The 21727-nt window shown below is 39.5% G+C and overlaps 2 protein-coding genes across 4 annotated transcripts in view; one reads left to right on the top strand and one right to left on the bottom strand.

Moving 5' to 3' along the window:
- CFAP69 (cilia and flagella associated protein 69) overlaps nt 1–21727 on the bottom strand; it is a 58106-nt gene that overhangs the window by 15730 nt on the left and 20649 nt on the right. The window contains exons 19-23 of one of the 2 annotated variants that reach the window (XM_027897347.1): nt 20717–20793; nt 19908–20102; nt 18799–18885; nt 16936–17040; nt 14968–15230 (exon numbers count right to left, since the gene is read on the bottom strand). In XM_027897347.1, the coding sequence (XP_027753148.1) occupies nt 15096–15230; nt 16936–17040; nt 18799–18885; nt 19908–20102; nt 20717–20793 (599 nt within the window). In that variant the 3' untranslated portion in view covers nt 14968–15095. Of the gene's footprint in view, nt 1–14967; nt 15231–16935; nt 17041–18798; nt 18886–19907; nt 20103–20716; nt 20794–21727 lie in introns of those variants that run through there. The other variant, XM_027897346.1, reaches the window with a different exon arrangement.
- Nucleotides 2661–5963, top strand: LOC114064365 (protein FAM237A-like). Of its 2 annotated transcripts, XM_027897351.1 has the most exons (3): nt 2661–2904; nt 4797–5193; nt 5883–5963. In XM_027897351.1, the coding sequence occupies exons 2-3, from the start codon at nt 4812–4814 to the stop codon at nt 5906–5908; spliced, it is 408 nt and encodes a 135-aa protein (XP_027753152.1). In that variant the 5' UTR covers nt 2661–2904; nt 4797–4811; the 3' UTR covers nt 5909–5963. The 2 variants fall into 2 exon arrangements, with proteins under 2 accessions (XP_027753152.1, XP_027753151.1); XM_027897350.1 differs by lacking the exon at nt 2661–2904 and having other exon boundaries at nt 4759–5193; nt 5883–5928.

Here is a 21727-nt window from a genome sequence, read left to right as displayed (position 1 = left end):
TTCCATGCTAAATAATGCTTCAGTTCCTGCTCTTTCTGTTCTTACAGTGTACTTCACATACTTGTATATGGTTGCTTGAAAATCACAAGGGTACAACTACATCAAATCACAGTTTTACCACTCTGTTTCTTTTCTTTCATGATATAAATCACTAGGTAGAGTGCTGTCATCAACTCTAACAGGAGGAAGCCATAAAATCTCTTTCCCAACAATTTTAAAACTTCCACCAGCAGTTTTTTGCAATTTGTGTTATATGTGCTGTTCTTCTCAGTCTAGAAAAGAACTAACTTGAATGGAAATCTGTGGAAATTAAGCTGAAAATTTTAGCAACACAGCTTTATTTAAAGCATAGTTGAAATAATTAAAAAATGCAAGTCACATATTCATGTCCTTGCCTTTCTGAACATGCACAGCATGGTTCATTGCAATGCTGGGAAGCTGGCATGAAAGTCTTTGTAACTGAAAGAAATAACTACACCAACATACTCAAGGTCCAAATGTTCTAAAATATTGATGTATTAATTTTACAGTTTTATTAAAAAAGATAAGGAGATCTAACCAATGCCAAGAATTCATTCTCCAGTACAGTAAAGTCCCACTAGATGGAGGTAACTCAGCTGCAATAATGAAAGGACTAAGCTGAAGTACAACAATTTAAAGTACATGCTATAGAAAAGCTATCAGTGCTGGCAGAATTTTGAGGGATGCATTTTATCTTGCCCAAGTTTGTCTATTCTAAAATATTAAAAATCAAAGAAATAGTCACTTTTACTATGAGCCATGAGCCATATGAGCCATCTCATAAAACTTAGCTGTGCTGTAGGTTTACATGTGGCATATGCTGCATCTTTGGAATTCTTCCTGAACCCCTGCAGATGAAGAACACAACACACTTTTTCTCTAAATCCCCTTTATATTTAGTCACTAGCTCAAAAAAAACCCAAAAACAAAACCAAAAAAAACCCCAACCAAAAACCCTGCTTTCCCAAGTCCTTGGACAGGGTCCCTGGTTTTAAGGGCTTTTCCCCTCAGCCCAAGCTTTTATGTAGCTTTCAGGTACATTAGATTTTACAAAGGTGGTCACAGATTGACTTTCCTTGACCTTTCTTGTTCTGAAATAGAAATTGTAATAACAATACTTACTTAATAAACATGATCAGTGTCTGTCTTTGTAGTGCTTTTGTCCTACAAACTTCACATAGCATTCCACAGGATTATTAGTTGCAAATAACTTTGATCTTTGTTAACCTAAATTTATAGGTTCATCCTTGTTCCAGGTGGCATTCTCCCACAGATGATGATCCCTCAGTGCTTGGCTGACAAGATGAATAACACCAGAAAGGAAAATGAAATATAAAAGTCAGCCTTCAGAACTATTTTCACATTTTTTAGATATTATCAAAGAATTTTAACATAGATTCTTAAGAGAACATTGTTTGTGAAGTGGCATTTTAAAAAGAGGTCTTTTTATTCAAAAGGATTTTCCTAAGAAAAATCTGCTCCTTAGCATTTTGATTTCTGTAGTTGTGTTCTAGGAATACCTTGTTTTAAGATTAAAAATGGTGGATTTATTAACTAGATTAGGAGGAGCAAGAGGAGAATGATAAAAATAAGTCTGTGAGATGAAGAAATGTGATTGAAGCCTGCCATCAGTGGCTGTTGGAGTAAAATGAAATCACTGCATTTGCACCACTATCCTGTGCTACTGCTCCTAGATGTTTTAAGTGGGAATGAAATGAGAAGAAGGAATGGATGCCATGGCCAAGCAGCTGTGCGACTGTCCACTTCTTGACATGTCTTTGAATGCCTTAGAAATTTTGGCTGTTTCCCTGTGAGATTGATCACACTAATGAATTCGGTAGCGCATAAAGCAAACTAAAAGGGAAAAGCTTTTCTTAATGTGAAAACTTACTGAATGTTACTTTTTATTAGTGATACGAAGGAGCTTTCTTAAAGGTAGATTCTTTCTACAGCCTTCCTAATACTTTAACCTCTTTGGTTATGGAAGCTGCCTTGGAATTTCAAGGATTAATTACATCTAATAGCACTTTAGCTCCTTTCAATGATACAAAGAGTTCAGAGAAAAGCTAACTGTATTCCAGTCTTCCAGATATTTATGTCTATATGAGTGTGTAGGTTCAAACATGCCTTACTTTTTGAAGCAAGATTTTGAAATAGTGTTGCCATTGCTGGCTGCAAAGGCTTCCAGAAGATACCTAATTATTCTGAACACTGTCATTTTAAAGCAGATTTATATTTGTGGTCCAAGTACTGTATATAGTGGTTTTCAGACACTAATCATTATATTTCCACTTGAAATAACAGACTGTTCCTATCCTGTTGAAGTCCACCAAAGCATATTATGAACCCTTACAGACCAAATTTTACTACATATTTGTTCTTTCCATTACTTTGAACACTGTTCCTACATGTTCTGGTGGGCAAACAGGAACACGGATGGAAACCTAGTTTTTTGAAATGGGAGTTCATTAAATGAGAGTGTTCGTGTTACTGATTCAGAAAAATATTTGCTTTCCATTGTGTTTTCCTCCTTCTGACAGCCCTCTGCTTCTCCCCCTCTGTCACATCCACTCCCACAAAGGCTGTCTCTCCAGGTGAGGCCCCAGCCCAGCCTGGGCTGACACTGGTGACTGCTGCAGAAAGAGGTGGGGCTGCCACAGCCACAGCTCCCTTCACCCTTCCACCGACCTGAGTTCAGCTGTTGCTGCTGCTGCTGCTTTGCCAGTGGCAGAGTCATCCCTGTGCAGTGTAATCCCAGCATCCTTGGAGCATCCAGCAGCTGCCAGGCACTTGCAGCCCTCTCATGAATTTCTTTCTTTTTCTTCAAGGGGCTGATTTCTGATGCTTCAAGGCTACTATTTTCCATCTCCTCACAGAAACACTGTAAGTACAACTTCTCCTGTGTCTTCTCAATTATTGCCTCTGTGAAATTCATGTCTTGTACTGAAGAGTAGGAGTTATTAGTTAAAAAAGGTCTGCTGTGGTCTCTGCTCCTGTTTGAGGTATTCAAATGGACCATTATCATTTTAGTTTTTAGCTGGATTAAAACATGAAATCAAAACAACTCAAAATGTTGGTGGTTTCCTGATTGCCTTTTTCCTACATTGTAGCTAAATTGACAGTGTATCCTTTCTCTGAAGGCTGGTGCCTAGTGAAGCGGAAGTGAGAAGAGAAACATTTCCATCCCTACTTATTTGCTGGAACAAGTTTTGTAAAGCCCAAGGAAGAGAAACTTTATTGCATATTGATAAACTCTTGGGATGCTGAAGCAGGTAATCCTGCTGCCTTCTGGAATGCAGCTGGCCAAGGATGTTTTATAAAGGAGCTAGGCTGGGGTGGGTATCTGTTTGTCTCAGTTCCTTGGGTTCTGAAGCTGAGGTAAAGGAATACATGACTTTAGGGACCTCAGATGGCTGCAGCAGTGTGATTACACATTCAAACTAAAAATCACCCCAGGACCCAGAGGCCACAGCAAAAGGGCCCATTTCTAGCTGTCCTGTTTCCTGAGCTGGTTTGGTGTGACCTGAACTCCATGGTGCTGCCTCAACTCTGTATTCTTACAGACACTTCACATAAATGTTGTATTATCTGTGGATTGGCCTCTCTTTATTGCATCACTAGGAATTGCAGAAAGGACATCAGTATGTTAACACTCTGAAGACATCATAGACTAACTTTTCATATTGACAGTGCCAGAGATATTCAGGGTGGGAGTGCACACTTGCAGTTCTGGCCAAGTTCCCACTAAAATTTGCACAGTTGCCGAAAATGTTGCCTCTATCTGCACAAAACTTCATGTAATTTTGTAATTGTATTTTACATTCTGAATTGGAAACTGTGGGGGTGAGTATGGCACCAACTACTTGACAAAGAATTGATTTAGGACACCAATATAAGGGGCACTATCTGAGAGTCTTGACTGTCTTTTCAGACTTCTTATGCTCTTTTGGGAATTTTTTGGTTTTGTTTTTGTTGTTTGTTTTAGTCTGCTGTTCCACCGTACTTTATCTTGACAGGAAGGATTGATAAAAAAATAAATTATCAGGTGTTTTAGTGATCTTCTGTCTATACTTGCTTCAAGGATATGGAATATACATTATAGGAAAACTGCATTTTCCCAGAGGGAATCCATGTGTAATAATGAATACATATTCTGTAGCATTTGAAATTCTCATTATGCCTCCTGTATGATTGCTCATTCCATCTCCATTTCTCCAGATAGTTTCTGTGTTTTGAATATATGGTAGAAATAACTGTGCCAAAAGTTTACTTAATTTTCTAACATAAGCCAGAAAGGAATTTGCCTTTTTCCAGTCTTGCAACACCTGCTAAATGAGTTCAGAACCTGTCTATGCTCACCCAATTTACCATCTCTCTGAGTTGAGCTTTTCCATGAAAGACTGGCTATTTATAGCTCTGTTCCTTGTTTAATAGCATACCACTAGGATTCTTTAAACATCTGCTGTTAACCTGATTTTACTCATGACCCAAGTGCAAGAGTTTAAGGGAAGAAGTCTTGGTCCCAAGGAGCCTTTCTGACATAGGGTCAGAACTTTCTGCTTCAGGGTCTCATGTTCTAAACAGCATTAAAGATTTCCACCCTAGCTTCAGCATCAGGGTTCATTGACTGATATTTATTCCGTGGTTTGAAAAAAAAAAAAAAAAAGTATTTTTCTGTATATATGCATGGATAATCTCCTGGGGTACCCTTGAAATTATGTGAGAATGAATTACATAATGGCAGAATGACTGTGATTTTATATGCTTCATTTCAGGTACCTTGTTGAAGTATGGAATTTGTATGGAAACGAAGGTGGTATCTTCAGCTGGGCTGTATATTGATAGTGAATTTGGTTTATGCCAATCTAGACTATCAAAAGGAAACTCCGCCAAGCCTGGGTGAGATTGACCATCAGTGCTGGGAGCTATCCTCCCATGGGCTGGTGGAGATGAAGAAACTCAAGGTAGCAGATACAGTCATTGCTCTCTGGGACTTCATGATGTTCCTAAAGGAATCCCCTAAGCTCAAGCACAATGAACTCTTTAATGATTTAGCCCAGAACTTCTGGGATATGTACGTAGACTGTGTGCTCTCAAGATCCCATGGAATGGGCAGAAGGCAGTTAACATCTCCCAGACATTCTTCCACATACTCACACAGAACTTTAGAAGGTAATTATAGGATATGGTGTTAGTCTGTTATGTACTAACCTCTTCCTTGATTGTTTAGACAACTCAATATAGCAATTTCCAGTTTTCTATCTCTTTGTCAAAAGTGTTTGCATCTTTCAATGGTAGCTACTTTCACAATACATTAGTCACTAGTTGTTAGGGTACTACATTTCTATATTTAACAAAGTGCAAAAGATGTTGGGTATGCACGTGGGAGTGTGTGGAAACAGATGCTGAATTTTTTTGTTTATCACTGTGTGCATATCAATGGTAATACATTAATACAATAGTTACAATGCTATTCCTGGTATTCAGATTTCAGTCTCAGCTTTGAGGAATCATCCCTCTGTGAGAAGGGAAGACCAAATCCCAGACAGTCTGAACCCTATTCTTCCTGTTAAAACTACTGACACATAATGTGATCTAATGGCCACTGTGAATCACTAAACAGTGACAGATTCTGGTCATTACTGTCTGGGGTGAGTCTGAACTGAGATCATGTACTGGCTTTACATCTTACTGACCAGGCCTAGGTTTGTTGTTTCCCTTCCTCCTCAGCAATAGATGTCTTTTTCTGAAGTATCCAGTCAGACGGTTTAGGTTTTCAGACTGAACATGGAGATGATTTAATCCTATCATTCCTAACATATTGCTTGGACAATAACTACCTTTCTTTCATAATCTTGCAGGGTCTGCTTTCACCAACCGATTTTAGGCCGAAAGGGGAGAAAATTAAGATACCTCAGCAAGGCAACATCAAAATGAAGGAGTGTTGGGGTGCTTAACTAATAAAAAGCAGCATGAACAAACCATACCAATAGGCCTCAATCTGTCTTAGCAAGAGGCCTGCTTGCAGGTAGTGGGAAAAGTACTGGCATTGATATCAGGCTGCAAGAATGTAAACTACTGAGATAATAAGGAGGAGTTTTTGGAGAACAACAATGATTTCATGTAGCGTGCACAGCAGCCAGTACCCAATGATAAGGGGGTTAGAGATACATGCTTGCCTCGTGATTTACAACATTTAACCAATGGTTTGAAGGTGTTCACGCGCTGCAGGGCTCTGAGGGTATTTAAGAGCCTAGGTTATGTAAATAAAGTGGAACATTTGCTTAAACTATTATTGGTTTGCGTGCGTTTGTTCTCCGTGAGCTCCTCTGCCAACAGGTGGAGCCCGAACGTGTGGTCTCGGTTCGCCGTTCTTCGGGACGTGACACCGACGACAGGAGAGGTCGAGGAAGGCCAGCCGAAATTTGAGTGGCTTTTACCCCGGCGCCAAGAGTCTTAAAAGGTCCGTGCACTGCTGTTTTGGAATCTCGCCCTGATCAGGTGAGGGGCCGGAGGGAGGAGAATGGGGACGGCAGCATCCAAAGAGGAAGAGGCTGCCGAAAAGCTCCTCCACTTTATGCTTTCTAAGAAAGACTTTTCAGTCGATGTTAATGCTCTTAGAGGGCTGCTCGAATGGGCCAAGGAAAAAGGCTTAATCCCCACAGTGGCAGATGCATTTAACGTGTCCGTATGGGACAATATTGGCCAGAAGCTGTGGGAGGAGATCTCAAAAGGGTCTAAAGAAACAAGAAAGTTCCCCACTTTATGGCGTACAGTCAGGGAGTCGCTGCAAGACTTAAAGACTGAATGCCAGGTTGCGGCGTTTGCCTTCGCAGCGCTGGCGGGGACTAATGAGCTATCTTCTAAATCCTCGGTGGAACAATTTATATTCGGGACGGCGGTAGCACCCTCAGGACCTAGGGCGCGGAACCCGGAGGCACAGGGAGCAGCGACTGCGGCTCTGGTTGGCAGAGAGCCCACATCAGCTGCGCTCGCGGTTGCCGCCGAGCCGGGGCCCTCAGCCGCGCTCGCCGCGGCAACCGAGTCGGCTCCGTCTGCCGCGCTCGCCGCGACCGCCGAGCCAGGGCCCTCAGCCGCGCCTGCGCAAACCGTGCTACCGCTTGTCGGAATTGCGCCTGCGCCAAACGCGTTACCGCTTGCTGGGACGGCGTCAGCGACAACAGCGCTGCTGAATGCGCCTGCGCAAACCGCACTACCACTTGTTCGCCCTGCGCCTGCGCCAGCGACGACGGCATTGCAGGTAACGCCGGCGCAGAAACTTCCGCGAAAGACGGAAGGAGCCTCTGTGAATTATCGCAACACACGAAATGTATATCCTGCACTTTCGTCCTCTGCATCGTCATCGAGCAGTGAGGACTCAGATAATGAGAGCAAGAAACCAATCACCGCTCTATTACCCTCCCAGATGAATGAGCTGTTACAACGTATACAGAAACTAGAAACTCAATTATCGGAACAGCATCTCGCCTCGCAGAATACAGCTACTTCTAATACCCCACCCCTGCCTCGGATGGGGGCACCTCTCCCCTTTATTCCCTTCCCAAACCCTCCTGGGGCGGGGAATTCTTTCGGAGATTTTTCGGTTTTACCGGGGGGGGCAGTGGGGGGAAGGGGGGGAGAGGTTAATCCTGTGCAAAGGTGGAAAGGGATATTGAAAGAAGCAGTTATAGAGGGAGACCTGTCGCTTCTGGAAATCAGTGCTTACCATGGATTGGTGGACGGGGCGGGTAACAGATCATGGGAAGCTTTAGATTGGAAGATTATAAAAAAAGCAAAAACAGCAGTTGCTCAATATGGTTTAAGGTCGAGGTATACACAGGCGGTTATACAATACCTTTTCACTGCCAGTTTACTAACACCGTATGATATTCGAATGTTGGTAAACACACTGCTTTCTCCATCACAACAGCTGCAATTTTTTAGTAAGTGGCAATCTAATTGCTATATGGCTGCTGCTACACCAAGGCAACAGGGAGATCCACTGTATGGTGTGACATCTCAAATGCTCTTAGGAACAGGCCCATTTGCTAGAACGGATTGGCAAGCACAATTTGTCAGTGAGGTGCTGCAGTTGAGCCAAGATTTGGCTTACAAGTCATTGCTAGCAGTAAAGGATGAAAAATCAAGCCCTTCATATACCTTGATTAAACAGGGTCCTGCAGAACCATATGGTAAATTTGTTGATCGCCTATATCAAGCCTTAATTGCAGACCCCGATATGGATGATAACATGAAACAAAAATTTCTAGACATGTTGGCCTTTCATAATGCAAATGACAAAACAAAACGAGTTCTAAACACATTGCCTAGAAGTTCATCCACAGCCCAGTTTCTCGAGGTAGCTGAAAGGATGATTGAACAGGAGAAAGCAGCCGTTGTAGCTACTGCAGTGGGGGCAGTTGTCAAGCTCTTGGTATCTGAAAATGGAAAAAGTTGTACAGGAAAAAGAGAAACGAAATGCTTCAATTGTGGTCAGAAGGGGCATATTAGACCTCAGTGCCAGGCATTGCCTTTACAAGAGGCTGCCCAGTCCCCAAAGTGGTGCAAGTACTGTAGAAAAAGTAGTTGTAATACCAATGAGTGCAGAAGAAAGGGAAACTGCAAACAGAGTGCCCAGCACTTCCGTGCCACGACAGCAAATTGGGATGCTTGGATAGCTGCACCGCAGCCATAGCAGGAAGTGCAGGAGTGGATGTGGCAACAGCAGTAGATACCATAATTGAAACCCAGAACGTACACCTGATTGACTCTACTTTACAGGGACCTCTGGGTAGAGGGTTGAGTGCTCTCTTGTTAGGACACTCTTCGTTGTCTCGTCAGGGAATTTTTGTAGTGCCAGGAGTGATAGATGCTGATTTTACAGGCACTATCAAAATAATGAATGGTATATATTTTGGCCCCACATGTTTATATTCCTGCTAATAGTAAAATAGCTCAATTAGTACCTTTTAAATTGGCAGTGCCCAATGCAGAATCACAGATAAGAGGGAATGCAGGTTTTGGTTTGAGAGGTCCCCCTGAGGTGATGTTAGCAATAGATATAAACCAGGGAAAGCCTACGGAGTCAGTAATAGTACAGCATCCTAGTGGACAATCCATCACCATGTCAATGCTCATCGACATCGGAGCTGATGCTACTATCATTCCCAGGCACTAGTGGCCTCAAACATGGCCATTAGTAACAGCACTGACAGGAGTCAAGGGATTAGGTGGTATACAGCAGACATGGATTAGTAGAGATGTAATAAATTTCCAGTTTTCTGATGGTTCAACAGTGGGAACACGGCCTTATGTGCTGTCCTTGCCAGGAGGCTTAATAGGTTGAGATCTGTTGGGAAAAATGGGGGCACGATTGGTTACTTCTCCTTTTTAGGAGCGGCCACTGAAAAGCAGCCAACCTTGAAACTGCAATGGAAAACAGAGAAACCAGTATGGGTAAATCAGTGGCTGCTGTCCAGGGAGAGGCTGCAAATCGTACACACCCTAGTTCAGCAGCAGCTAGAGGCAGGGCATATTGTACCAATGACAAGCCCATGGAATACTCCCATATTTGTTATCCTGAAGAAGTCAGGAAAGTGGAGATTGTTACATGATTTGCGGGCCATCAGTGCGGTCATGGAAGACACGGGGGCTTTACAGCCAGGTTTACCTTTCCCCATGATGATCCCAGGTCATCCTGATAATAGATTTGAAAGACTGTTTTTTTTCACAATTTTTTTGCACCCAGATGGTACTGACAAGTTTACCTTTACAGTGCCCTCAATTAACAAAGCAGAACCAGCAAGAAGGTATAAGTGGGCTGTGTTACCAATGGGGATGAAAAATTCTCCCACGATGTGTCAGAGCTATGTTGCATGGGCTTTGCAGATATTTTGGAAACAGCACCCTGAGCTATTGGTTTATCATTACATGGATGATGTTCTGATAGCAGGGAAAAATTTAGATGTACCAATGCTGTTGTTGCAGTTGGAACAAGAACTGGGTCAAAGAGGTTTAAAAATTGCTCCCAAAAAGGTTCAACAGCAAGAACCATGGAAATACCTGGGCTGGACCATTACAAATGGTATAGTCTGGCCACAAAAGTTAGTCATTAATACTGATGTGGAGACCGTAAATGATGTACAGAAGTTAATGGGTGACATACAATGGGTTAGACCAGGGTGCGGAATAACCAACGATGATCTGGCTCCTTTGATGGCCTTATTAGGAGCTGATGCACAGGCAGATCAGCAAAGAAAGCTGTCTGAGAGTCAGAAGGCAGCTATAATCAACATTTCAGGAAAAATAGCTGCAGGATATGGTAAAGGTTCAATATAAAGATCCACAAACAGGGGACTGGAAAGGGCCTGTGGAGGTAAAAATGATGGGCAGAGGATATGCTTGTATTCTTACAGATTCATGCATCCAATGGTTATCTGCATGATGGATAAAACCGTGGAAAGAAGGTGGTACTGCAGGACAGGGCTAATGCTGTAATAATTAGTGTTAATCCTACCAGGAGCTATTGTAAATAATATTTTCTGTTGTTAGGGCATAGAGGACTTAGGTAAAAAAAAAAAAAGAATTTTGGGGGGGTGAGAGTATGTATGACTGAGGTGTCTGCCTTTGAATGTTTGGAAGACAGTTGTGTGCAAGAGAGAGGTATTGTGTGGGTTTATATATCTACATATATATTTGTAGGTTTAATAATCATTACATAGGTTTTAGAAAAGTTGTGGGGTTTTTTGTGGTTTTTTTTTTTTGTTAATCAAAGGGTGTTGCATGAATTTATTCATTTTTCTATTAGTGTGTATGGTTTGTCCACAAAACAAAAAGGGGGGATTTGTTGGGGTGCTTAACTAATAAAAAGCCCTAAATACCTCTGAGGGTATTTAAGAGCCTAGGTTATGTAAATAAAGTGGAACATTTGCTTAAACCATATTGGTTTGCGTGTGTTTGTTCTCCGTGAGCTCCTCCGCCAACAAAGGAGCACAAAAGCACAGCATATATTGTAGATGCTTAGACAAATCCTTTGGCATGGTTCAATTTTCTTTTCCTTATATAAAGTTCTTATTCACTGCTAAAGATAAGTACATGGGCCCCCACACTGTCACTTTTGTTTTCCTGTCTTGCAATCGACTACTCTTGCCTTTTTCTCACTGGATGTGTGAATGTTTTTGTGTTTTGAACTTTGTTTTACCTTTGTTCTCTCAGGTAAGCTTGTAAGTCTGGATGTGTCATATTTTTGTAGTCTTGTCTTTTCCAAAAATTCTCTTTTTAAAAAGTCAATTTTGATGGAAAATTTTTATACATTAAGCAATGGAGGAAATGTCAACAAACATATTTTATGCATTGTTTGGCACATACTATTTACTTCTAAGAATTGCAAAACAGAGGTGGGACATCAAGCTAAAGGGAAAGTTTATGCTCATTGTAATGTCCTGTGCAGTCTAAACTTTGTATTTTATCACTGCTTATTTTAAGCTATGGATTAATTAAAATATCTTTCTAAGCAGCAAGGTTTGAATACCAGTAATTTTCTTGTCTATTAATATGTTGTTTGAAAAGCCACTACTACTTTACATTAAAAGTAGTGCTTTACACAAGACTGCAAAGAAGGTGATGTGGTCCATCCCTGTCAGAGCAGCAAACAGCTGAGAAGAGACCCTGCAGGAAGTGGCTTGAAAGACTGAGAGACTGACTTGACTACTGCTCCCAGTATAAACCATTGAGCATGGATAAAATAATTCACGGAGATTAACCACCTAGATAATCCAGTTCTTCTGAACACAAAAAGAAATGCTGACTGTTCTCTGCTTTAGTCCTTGGGCAATGCAGCTTGTTCAGTCCCTGTAGTAGTCTAGACTTTTATGAGATTCCAGCTGGTTTTTATTATTGTAGGAAACAGTACTTATGCAGTAATGGCATATAGACCTTCATAAGTAACAAGAAATCCATTCCACATAATGTCTAGCTCATATATAGTTTGTAAAATATCCAACAAGTCTTACAGATTTGTAAATGGTTATTTAGGTAAACACAGTATTGAACCACAGCTGCTAAAATTTGTCTCCTACAGTATTTTGGAGAGAATTCTAGAGTATTCTACAAAAGTAGTGAGAGATTTCTCTTTACCCATGAGTATCACTGTACATTCCTGATATAAGTAATATTTTAAATACACCTTTTCTTTTGAGCAGAGTCCTGACGTACCCAAATCCGGCAGTTTCAGGAGTCTGTTCCAGCAATATCCAGTTTATAAAGTTATGTCCTGATTGCACTGGCAACAAATGTTTTAACTGTCATGAATCAGATAAATAAATTCCTCTTGTTCACAAATAATTTTATTCATTATACACCTACAGAATTGTCAAACTATAATAACATTTTAAAGGTGATGTTTCCTGTATTAGTGGTCTTTGAATGTAAGAGCAAAGTATCCTATGCAATTTTAAAGTCTTCATCTCTCTTCAGACTGTAAGTCTTTCTTTTAATTAGCTTTCTGTAGGAGATAAAGGTGCTTACCATAATTGGCTGCAGAATGCTTGAACAGTCAAGTGCTATGGTCACCCTGTGGTGTCTGCCAAAGGGGCAGGTGATTGTGAACCACAGGGACACAGCACCACAAGCAGCAGCAGCAGCAAACAAATTGCAGGTGGACATACTACGATGGACATGCCTATGACAGAGCCATGGAAAGTCACAGCTGGATATTCCAGGCATATCTGCACGAGGGATTAACATGGAAGGAATGGGATGGTCTTTTCTTCCACCAGTACTCCTGCTCTTTTCCATTTGTAGGTTACAGCAGGGACAGCAAGCCCAGTTTCTTGGGTGTCGTGTCCTCTGCCCCCTCGACAGCCAGACCATGGTCCATGGCTGGCTGGGGAAATCAAATGCTGTCTGTGCTGCAGTGAGCCTTGAGCTAGTATTAATTTATTAAGTATAAATGTAAGCATTTGGGGAAATTCTGTCCCCTTCCCTCTCCAGTCATTATTAATTAACATTAATGCTCAATTAACAAGAGCATTTGCTTGCAGTCAGGGTGTCTGTAGCAGAAGCACAGTGCATTTGGGGGAGATATACTGTGGGGCTCACTTTGTGCCTGATTTAAAGTTTTTACATAAGCAAAACTGATTTCCAGTTAAAAGTTCTTCTTTATCCGTACCTTGGCTACGCTGTACTGCTGTAGCCTTTGCTCACAAATTGGAAGGACTTACAGAAGTCCTCCACGTTTGTTTTTTTTTTGTTTGTTTGTTTGTTTTGTTTTGTGGTGGTTTTCTTGGTGTTTTTTTGTTTTTTTAAATGGGCCTTTGCCTTGCTGTCAGTAGTAAAGAGTCACCCACACATTCACATATGTGCAAGAATGTGAAAAACTCTAAATGTCACAGTCTTTCGTCTCCCTGCAAAATATTTATTGTTTGGTTTTAATTATGAAAAGACAATGGAGCATACAATCTCTCAAGCAGTAATAAAGCAGCAAAGCTGCTGCAGAGTTGTCAGAGAAATATAAATAACTGAGCAAGACTTTACTTGACACAGAGGACTTCAGTAAGAGAATATCTATATACCTTAGCTAACATTTCTTGCATATCTTGAAATACACATTCAGGGTTGTTTAATAAAATATACTTAAACTTCATACAGATAATTTTGGAAAAAAATGTCATAATGAAAGTAGATTATAGTTAAAAAGTATCAGTCAGCAAAGGGCCAGCATAAAAAGTTACATTCCATTAGCATAGCTGAATTTAATTTCTCTAGCTTTAAGTACTAGATTACTTTCTTACTCTAGAATGGAATGTTTAACAGAGCTGCTCATAAGAAAACACTTCTGATCTTTGGAAACTACATATGTAGAGACTTTTCTAAACTGCAAGTATAATTTTTCATATAGCTGTTTTATTTTATTTCATTATTTTCTTAGGATTCTTCTTTTTATAGAATTTAAGTAGACTATTTTGAAACAAAACTATTTGCCTTTATTTTTAATGTCACCACTGCTATGTCTTATTATAGGAACAAACATAATTTTACAACATTATGTTACACATCCCCCCCATACCATCCCTCTTTCATGAAGTAAAAAGGGAGTTGGAATACGTTTAGTTCAAATTTATTTCCTGTTTTCAAGTTGGCAGTTAACAAAGTGAAAGCTTGTGCTTTTCTCAAGATGTTGCTTACAGGCAAAAATGAGAGTTTGTATGTCACAGCATACAAGCTTGCAATGTCACAGAAATTTATGCCATTGCACTGGATAGTAACTGGTTTTAAAATGAAGTAACAGCTTCAGGGAATCCTGTTCTATTGTAATACCACAAATTCTGGCATTGCCCAAATTAAGAAAGAAGAAAATAGCTTAGAAACTGAGTTATCTACATAAAAGTCTTCTGCTTACCAGTTTGTGTTGGTATTCTAGAGGTGCTACAGTGGAAGAGGATGAGTTTTTGTTGGAGACAATGTGAGTAACAGCCCAACAAATAATTAGATTAATAAGATAATTTAAAGGGCTGTGAACAACCCATAGGGAGTGGGACATTTCAGCATATCACTCCAACAGGCTCAGAGAAACTGCTGGCATAAACAAGCTTTTAAGTGAGAGTTTAGATGAAGATTGAGAGAAGTAGGTATCAGAAGTCCTGATGCTAAGGGTGGCAATGCAAGAAACAAAATGGACTTGGACAAGAACCACATGGGTATGGTATCCAGGAAAATGAAGAACTGATTGTGTTTATGTGAAGGTTTATTACCCTGATCAACGAAATACTTAAGCTGCAATGTGTGGACTGTGTCAGCAAGAGATGGAAATATAAATACCAGACCTACTGATGGTAGATACTAGCTCACAAAATTATTAGACTCAACATACCTTTCTACCATATTGTGCAGGGTACTTTATTAATAAAACATCCCCATATTCATATTAATTAAGGGAAAATACAATTTATCAAAGCATTACAAATAGATTTTATCTTGTATCTACATATAGGTAACTATATATTAATATTAAAAGCATTGTTTGGAACACTGTCTGTTCTACAGGTACTGATTTTTTCTTGACTGAGTTCAGCGTTCTATCTCTTTTGATCTTTTTTTGAGGCTCCTTTACAAAAAGAGGGCCTTCCAAGAGCAAGATCTGTACCAGCAAGCGGCCCTTGAATGAACTGACGAGGTGTACTTTCAACAGTTACCAAGCGACCAGGCCCGATCTGAAACACAAATGCATTGCTTGACTTTCATGTTAGCATTCAAAATGACATGAGATTTAAACCATGAACTGTCTTTTGAATATATTATTCAGCTGGTGGAGATGCCTCTGAGGTTCTGAGGCTCACTGAAACTATCTTTTACACTAAAATCACAATTTGTTCCCATCAATAAAAAAAAAAAGGAGTGTTTTTCAGCAGGTACTTTTATGTGCTCTGCTTTTCTGCCTTCATTCTGATCTTATGAATTGAAAAAAAGAAAATCAAGCCTTTCCTACAATAGAAGTTTGCTGTGCAATGGTATTTGGATTAGTATAGAATATCAGCCACAGATTTTGTCGTCAGAATTTCACTACACATTATTACTTCAAAGGGAAAAAAAAGGAACAGACCCTCTTTCTCTCAGAATGCAATTGCCTATAAGTACTGCTCCAGGAAAACTCGAAGACTGAAAGAGGTATACCCTTTATAGTCTCATTACTACTCTTTATACTGAATAGGTTCAGGTCTTTGAACAAAAAACCCTGACTGACAGATCTGTCTTCTAACTGCAACCTACTAAAACAAAAAATACAACTCTTTGAGTCCACGTGGCTCACATTTGATTACTTGACCTTGACCAACTTGCAACAACCATCTTAGCCTTATCTTCATCTCTTCCTGCTAAGGATGTTTGGCAGAGAAGAGGGAAGAAAATTGTTGCATTAAAAAACTTTCCAGCCATATCTGTAATTTGTAATTCTTCTAAGCAATGTACCCAAGGAATTTTATATGATGTTGCTGATAGGACAAAGATAATTTGACAAAAATCCTAGTCCAGCACTCTGAGACAATCCCCTTGCTTCTTATTAAGCTTATCTCTTCTTCATCACATCAAAAATGAACTGCATCTTTACTTTTTTAAGTTGCAGTTGCCTTAGTTGTCATTATTCATTCATACCAGAGAGCCCATGATAATAGAATCTCTCATCTTGTACGAGTTTGAAAACAACACCTCATGTTTGTGCTTGTTTCTCCTTACATGTAAGAGTAACTTACAAGCAGCCAAGAAACTATCCCTCCCCCTACAATCCTCCTGAGCTGTGATGTTTACACAGAAATAATCCAGCCAGCTCTAAAGCAGTTATTGACTAGAATGGGGATTCTCCCACGTCTTACCACATCTTGTTGAAACCCAACACCTAAACATGCTCTTAAGTCTCAATGAGATCTTAACAATGGCTTTTATTTTCTCACACTTCAATTAACTGACAGGAATGAGACAAAAAAGTTTTCTGCAGATACAATAACTGGCTTATCTGCAGACAGTCAGGAACACATTACTGACAAAGGACCGCTCTGTGGATGTATTAGAGATCACACAGATTTATCCAACAATAAATGAAGGAGATCTTGACCTCAGCAAGGTTTTCATGAGTGGCTGCCTCAGAAAAGGTACATGACAAGTAGCACAGGGACCATCTTGTCCACCCTTTTTCAGAGTAATTTGCAGATATGAATCTCATTCTGACCAACTACTTGCCTGTGGGTATGTCAGAATGGGAAATGGTGGTTTTCAGGAGACATAGATTTTGTCTTATATACTTGAAGCTTGCCAACATAAACATTCTTAAAGAAAGCATAAGCAGCAGCACACATACAGCCAGAATAAACCCCAAACCACTTGCTCAATAATGAAAATAAAACAGTGTCATTGAAGATTACTTACTGTTGTATGCAAGCCTTCAATATTAGTAGAATGGAATGCTCCAGTTTGAGTCTTTAGTTTAGATCTGGAAGCCTCTATTGCTTTTTCCTGATGCTTTTTTGCTTTCTAAAGATAAAAAAAAGGCAAAATTGTTTTAATCTGAATTAATTGTGTCATTTGCACTTGTTCAAAAATATACTAACAAAATGACAAAATAAATGAGGTGATAATTGTATTTCCTTTAATTGTAATACTATCCCTCCCACTCCTGACTCTTTCTTGTACTGAAGACCTGAAAACAGAATAAATAGATGTGGCATTGTCAGGACGGGAAGGGAATCCCCGCTTGCTGTGACCTGCGGGCTGGATTCTAACACACGGATGTGCTGTGAGCCTTCAGCGCCACAAGAGCGCGCTGTTGCCTCATGATCAGCTTGTCACCCCCTACACAGCACACACCTACCTCGCCTTTCAGTCCCCAGCTGTTCTGAGGCATCACAACACAACCTCAATACATCCCTGACGAATGACTTCATGTTTCTTTCCCTGAACTTCATGAGCCCATCCCTCTAGCTTGTCAAGATCCCTTCGAATGGCAACCCCACCTCCCAGCATATCAATTGCTTCCTCCAGCTCAGTGTCAATAGAATCGCAGAATCACAGAACGGTTTGGGTTGGAAGGGGACCTTAAAGATCATCTAGTTCCAACCCCTCTGCTGTGGACAGGGACACCTTTCATTAGACCAGGTTGGTCAGAGGTCCATCCAGCTTGGCCTTCAACACCTCCAGGGATGGGTCATCCACACCTGGAATGGGGATGTGATGAGGATGGATAGTGATCCAATATCCAAGTCATTGATTAAAATGTTAAATCAACCCTATTTTATCAACCCTATGATAAACTCTGAGGAATATCACTTAAAACAGACTGTTAGTTAAACTGTAATCACTGACCACTGTTCTTTGAGCCCATCAGTCCAGACAGTTTTTCATCCAACTTGTAGTCCACCTGTATGTAGCCCAGTCTGTATCTCTTCATTTTGGCTACAAGAAGGCTACCACAAGACAAAAACCTTGCTAAAGCCAAAAGAATAGACATCCATCTTCCTCTTTCTCCAGAACAAATAATTTTTTTCAGGCAACCATGTTGGTAAGGCATGATTTGTCCTTGGTTAATCCATGACAGACAAACTACTTGTCCCTCATGTGCCTAAGATAGCTTCCCATGGACTCAGTTAAAACTAATGAGTCTGTAGTTTTCCAAATCCTTTTTGGGCCCCTTTTCATTTTTAATTGTAACATAGATCTTTACGACAGACCAGGGAGGTGTTTGCATGGGAAGAAAACTGTTTTCCTTTATATCTTGGGGAAATCAGGAAAAATTAAATTTAGAAGCTAAAGCTTTGTATAAGTCTGATTTCTTTCATTCTACAAGTTAGTCTGATTGCCAAACGAGGACTCCAGTATTTTTTATGGTTTTTAGGGAAAGCACAAATATTTCTAGAAGGAACTCCTTTCTTCATAAAATATTTCTCATCCTGAAAGATGTTTGCTGTACTAAAAATAGCATTAGAAAAATTAAGAAAAAATTATTAAATGTGAGAATGAACAGACTTTTAGTTTCAACAGTTTCAGGACAAATATACATACACACCCCCCTGAATTGCAAGTGACAAGGTTGATCCTCAGTTTGTGATTTTAATCAGAAAAGCAGAAGGATCAAAGCAAGTACATTTACAGTTGCTTCTTCTGTGTCTGTGTGAATATAAAATTTACCGTAACTTCTACTTGAATAACCTCATGATTCATTAAGAAATGTCTCTGGAACTTTGCAATTATAATGACACCGTGAATGTAAATTTTTTCCTCCATCAGATTTCTTACCTTCAGTGCCTCATAGGTTGATGTCCGAGTCAAGAAATTTTCCCAAGATTTATTTATCATTTCCCTCTGCTTATGTGTAGCTCGGATCTGTAATATAAATGAGATTTACAAGGGGCAATACAACCCTCCTTTACAATACAACCCAACAATTCTCATGAGCTTTTCTGAATTCTTGGCTTGTGCTGTTTGAAAGCTATGTTCACCTACACCCCTTCAGCTACCTTGGATCATCCCTCTCACCTGAGACTGGATGATAATGTTGTAGTAAAGTACTAATCCTTTAAAAACTTCATTTATGCACTGCCTTTAAAAACAAAAAGAGGCTTAGTTTCTCTGTGCAAGCTCATTTTCCTCTCTTGCAACACATATGTTGGACACATATGTTGGAAGAGGCCCAACTCTTTCAGGAATACTTTCTGTATATTCTTTCTCTCAAATGATGAACAAGACAGACAGAATCAGTTCAGGTAACACAAGTGCAGTTATCACAATGCGTGACAATCCCTAAAAAACACTAGCATGAGATTTTAGACAACTGGAACAACTGATCCTACTTCTCAGAAAGCAGAAGGTGAGCCAATAGATGAGAAAAAATGTCAAACACTTGCCTTATAACCAAAGCTGGAAAATACCTGTTCCTGCTCATCCTCTGCATGCTGGGAAGCCCAAAGCCCTACTTTCTGAAGTAATGAAGCTCTGTGAATATTCAGCCAAGGGAACTTATAAGAGTCTTACATTTTATTTTAAGAAGCAGATGTAGTTGTAATAGGTACTTTTAATTGTTATCTGCTACAGATGAACACAGCTGCAACTCTATAGCAACATAATGATAATTTCTCTTTACACCATTGCTGATGCATCATTGATGACACTGCTTCATTTTTTAATGTTACTCTCTAAATACTGGGAAAATCCTACTATTTGGGAGGACTGATGTTAACCTAGTGTAATTTAAAGGTAAAATTTTGCTGCTGAGACAGATTACACCATTTTCAAGCAATGAAGATGTATAAAAGTCTCAACATTGAATAAGAAAATCTGCATATAAATTGACAAAAAAGCTTACACAGGCTTTACTTATTTACATGTTTAAATACTCCTAGTCTTACTTTTCTATATGTTTGGTTGTCTTCTTGGATTTCTTGGTGGAGCTGACTTTCAATCAGTTGAGTCTGTAGAGCATTAACTGCTTTTCCAGTATCTTCCGATACCTTTGAAATAGATTCCAAGGCATCCTCATCTGACGCAATAGGCTTGAATTCTTCTTTTAGTTCTGCACATATTTCACTCCAAACTTCTCCCACCTGTGTGTGAAACATACACCACACTATTTGATATTGATCTCATTTTTCAAAATTATTCAATCATTCAAAATGTAATAGAGCAGTCATGTCTCTTCTTACTGTTGTTTGACTTCCAAGAATTTTCATGCAAGGTTAGCCTTAACTAATGCTATGCCAAACTCATTCATGAATGAATTTGCTCCCTAAGCCTTCCCAAGCCCAAGCTTGATTTCACAGAGGAGTAACCGGAATGTTGGTAAGTACAGAAATTCAGAAGAAATACAGATAACTCTAAGATATCAAATTACATGAGTGTTGTGTCCTACTGCCTGCTTCTTAAAATCTTAAACTGCAGACATTATCAGAACATCATAACTAGCATTAGTTTCTAGTCTTATTTTCTGTTTGGTCACAAAGATTTGTAGCAATGCAAGGGAGGACTCCAGGGATTGCTGCAATGCTGGAGGTGGGCTTGTTTTTTTTTGATGGAAAATACTAGATTATGCTCTGTGAAACTATAGGTGACTTGTGACACAGGGGATGGCTTTTGAAGGATTGTTTGCCATATCCTGAGATATACTTATTATTTTTGGAAATGCAGATACAGCAGTAATATTTTCTTGAACAACACTCACTTTAAAGTCAATGTAACGTCGAATGATAGCAAGCGTAACAAAATCCTCAGTAGATAAGCCAGGTAAATTTTCAAAACCTAAAAGAATATTAATAATTTCTTTATTAACAGTATTATGAGTTTATCTTAAAATATAGCGTTACAAAAAAGACATTATCATATAATCACATGCAAAATCTTCATCACAGACACACCAGCAAAAAGTTATTCTTGATCCTGAGCAGCCTTTAACTGATAAAATAACCCTGTTTTCTCCATAAGAAATTTTCTGTACTAAAATCTTTACTAGGAGTGGCTCTGCTGACCTTCAGTCACTTGGAAGGCCAGGATAGTACTGCATTTGCTACACTTTTGTGGTAAGGGTTGAATCTTCTGTTAAAGCAGACAAACATTTGAATCTACAGGTCATGGTTTCTAAAGCAGCAGCTCAGGACAAAAAGTTTGCTTTAACTGTGAAGCAGCCAACAGGAAAATTATGTTAGTGCTTTGTTTCAAAGCTGTGTAATGAGAGTGTCCTCCATCTTATAGACTTGTACCTTCAGCATAATGCCGCGAGCATCATGACTCCATCTCCAAAGAAATATGTTTCCACTATGTGCAAAACAATATGCTAGAGAAGTGTAGTTGTTGAGACTATGCCTATTTTTTTTTTTTTGCATATTGAATGTTATTTGTACTTAATAAAAAGTATAAATCTATATATAGTCTATCAAATTTCTTTCTAGACTTAGTCATACCAGCTGCGTGCTAACTGGGAACATAGCAGCTGTATAGAGTATAATTACATCATCTTTTGAAGCTAAGAAATGCCATAAATAATAACCATTTAATACTGCTTTTCTGGATCACTATTCTGACTGTTATGGGGCCTAACAGTAAGAAGAAGATGCTGAGGAAAGACTACAAAAATATTTCCAGGTTATATTATCTGCTTTCATGTAATTTCAGTACTTCACAGGAGACATTATAATATATATCACTAACATAAAAAGCATGTGTGAATACAGGAGAA

This window comes from Empidonax traillii, unplaced genomic scaffold (assembly GCF_003031625.1).
Source record: "Empidonax traillii isolate 1590-97213 ecotype Southwest subspecies unplaced genomic scaffold, ASM303162v1 scaffold536:size430271, whole genome shotgun sequence".
NCBI lineage: Eukaryota > Metazoa > Chordata > Aves > Passeriformes > Tyrannidae > Empidonax > Empidonax traillii.
The sequence above is the reverse complement of the archived record's forward strand: the minus strand, read 5'-3'. Positions and strand labels throughout refer to the sequence as shown.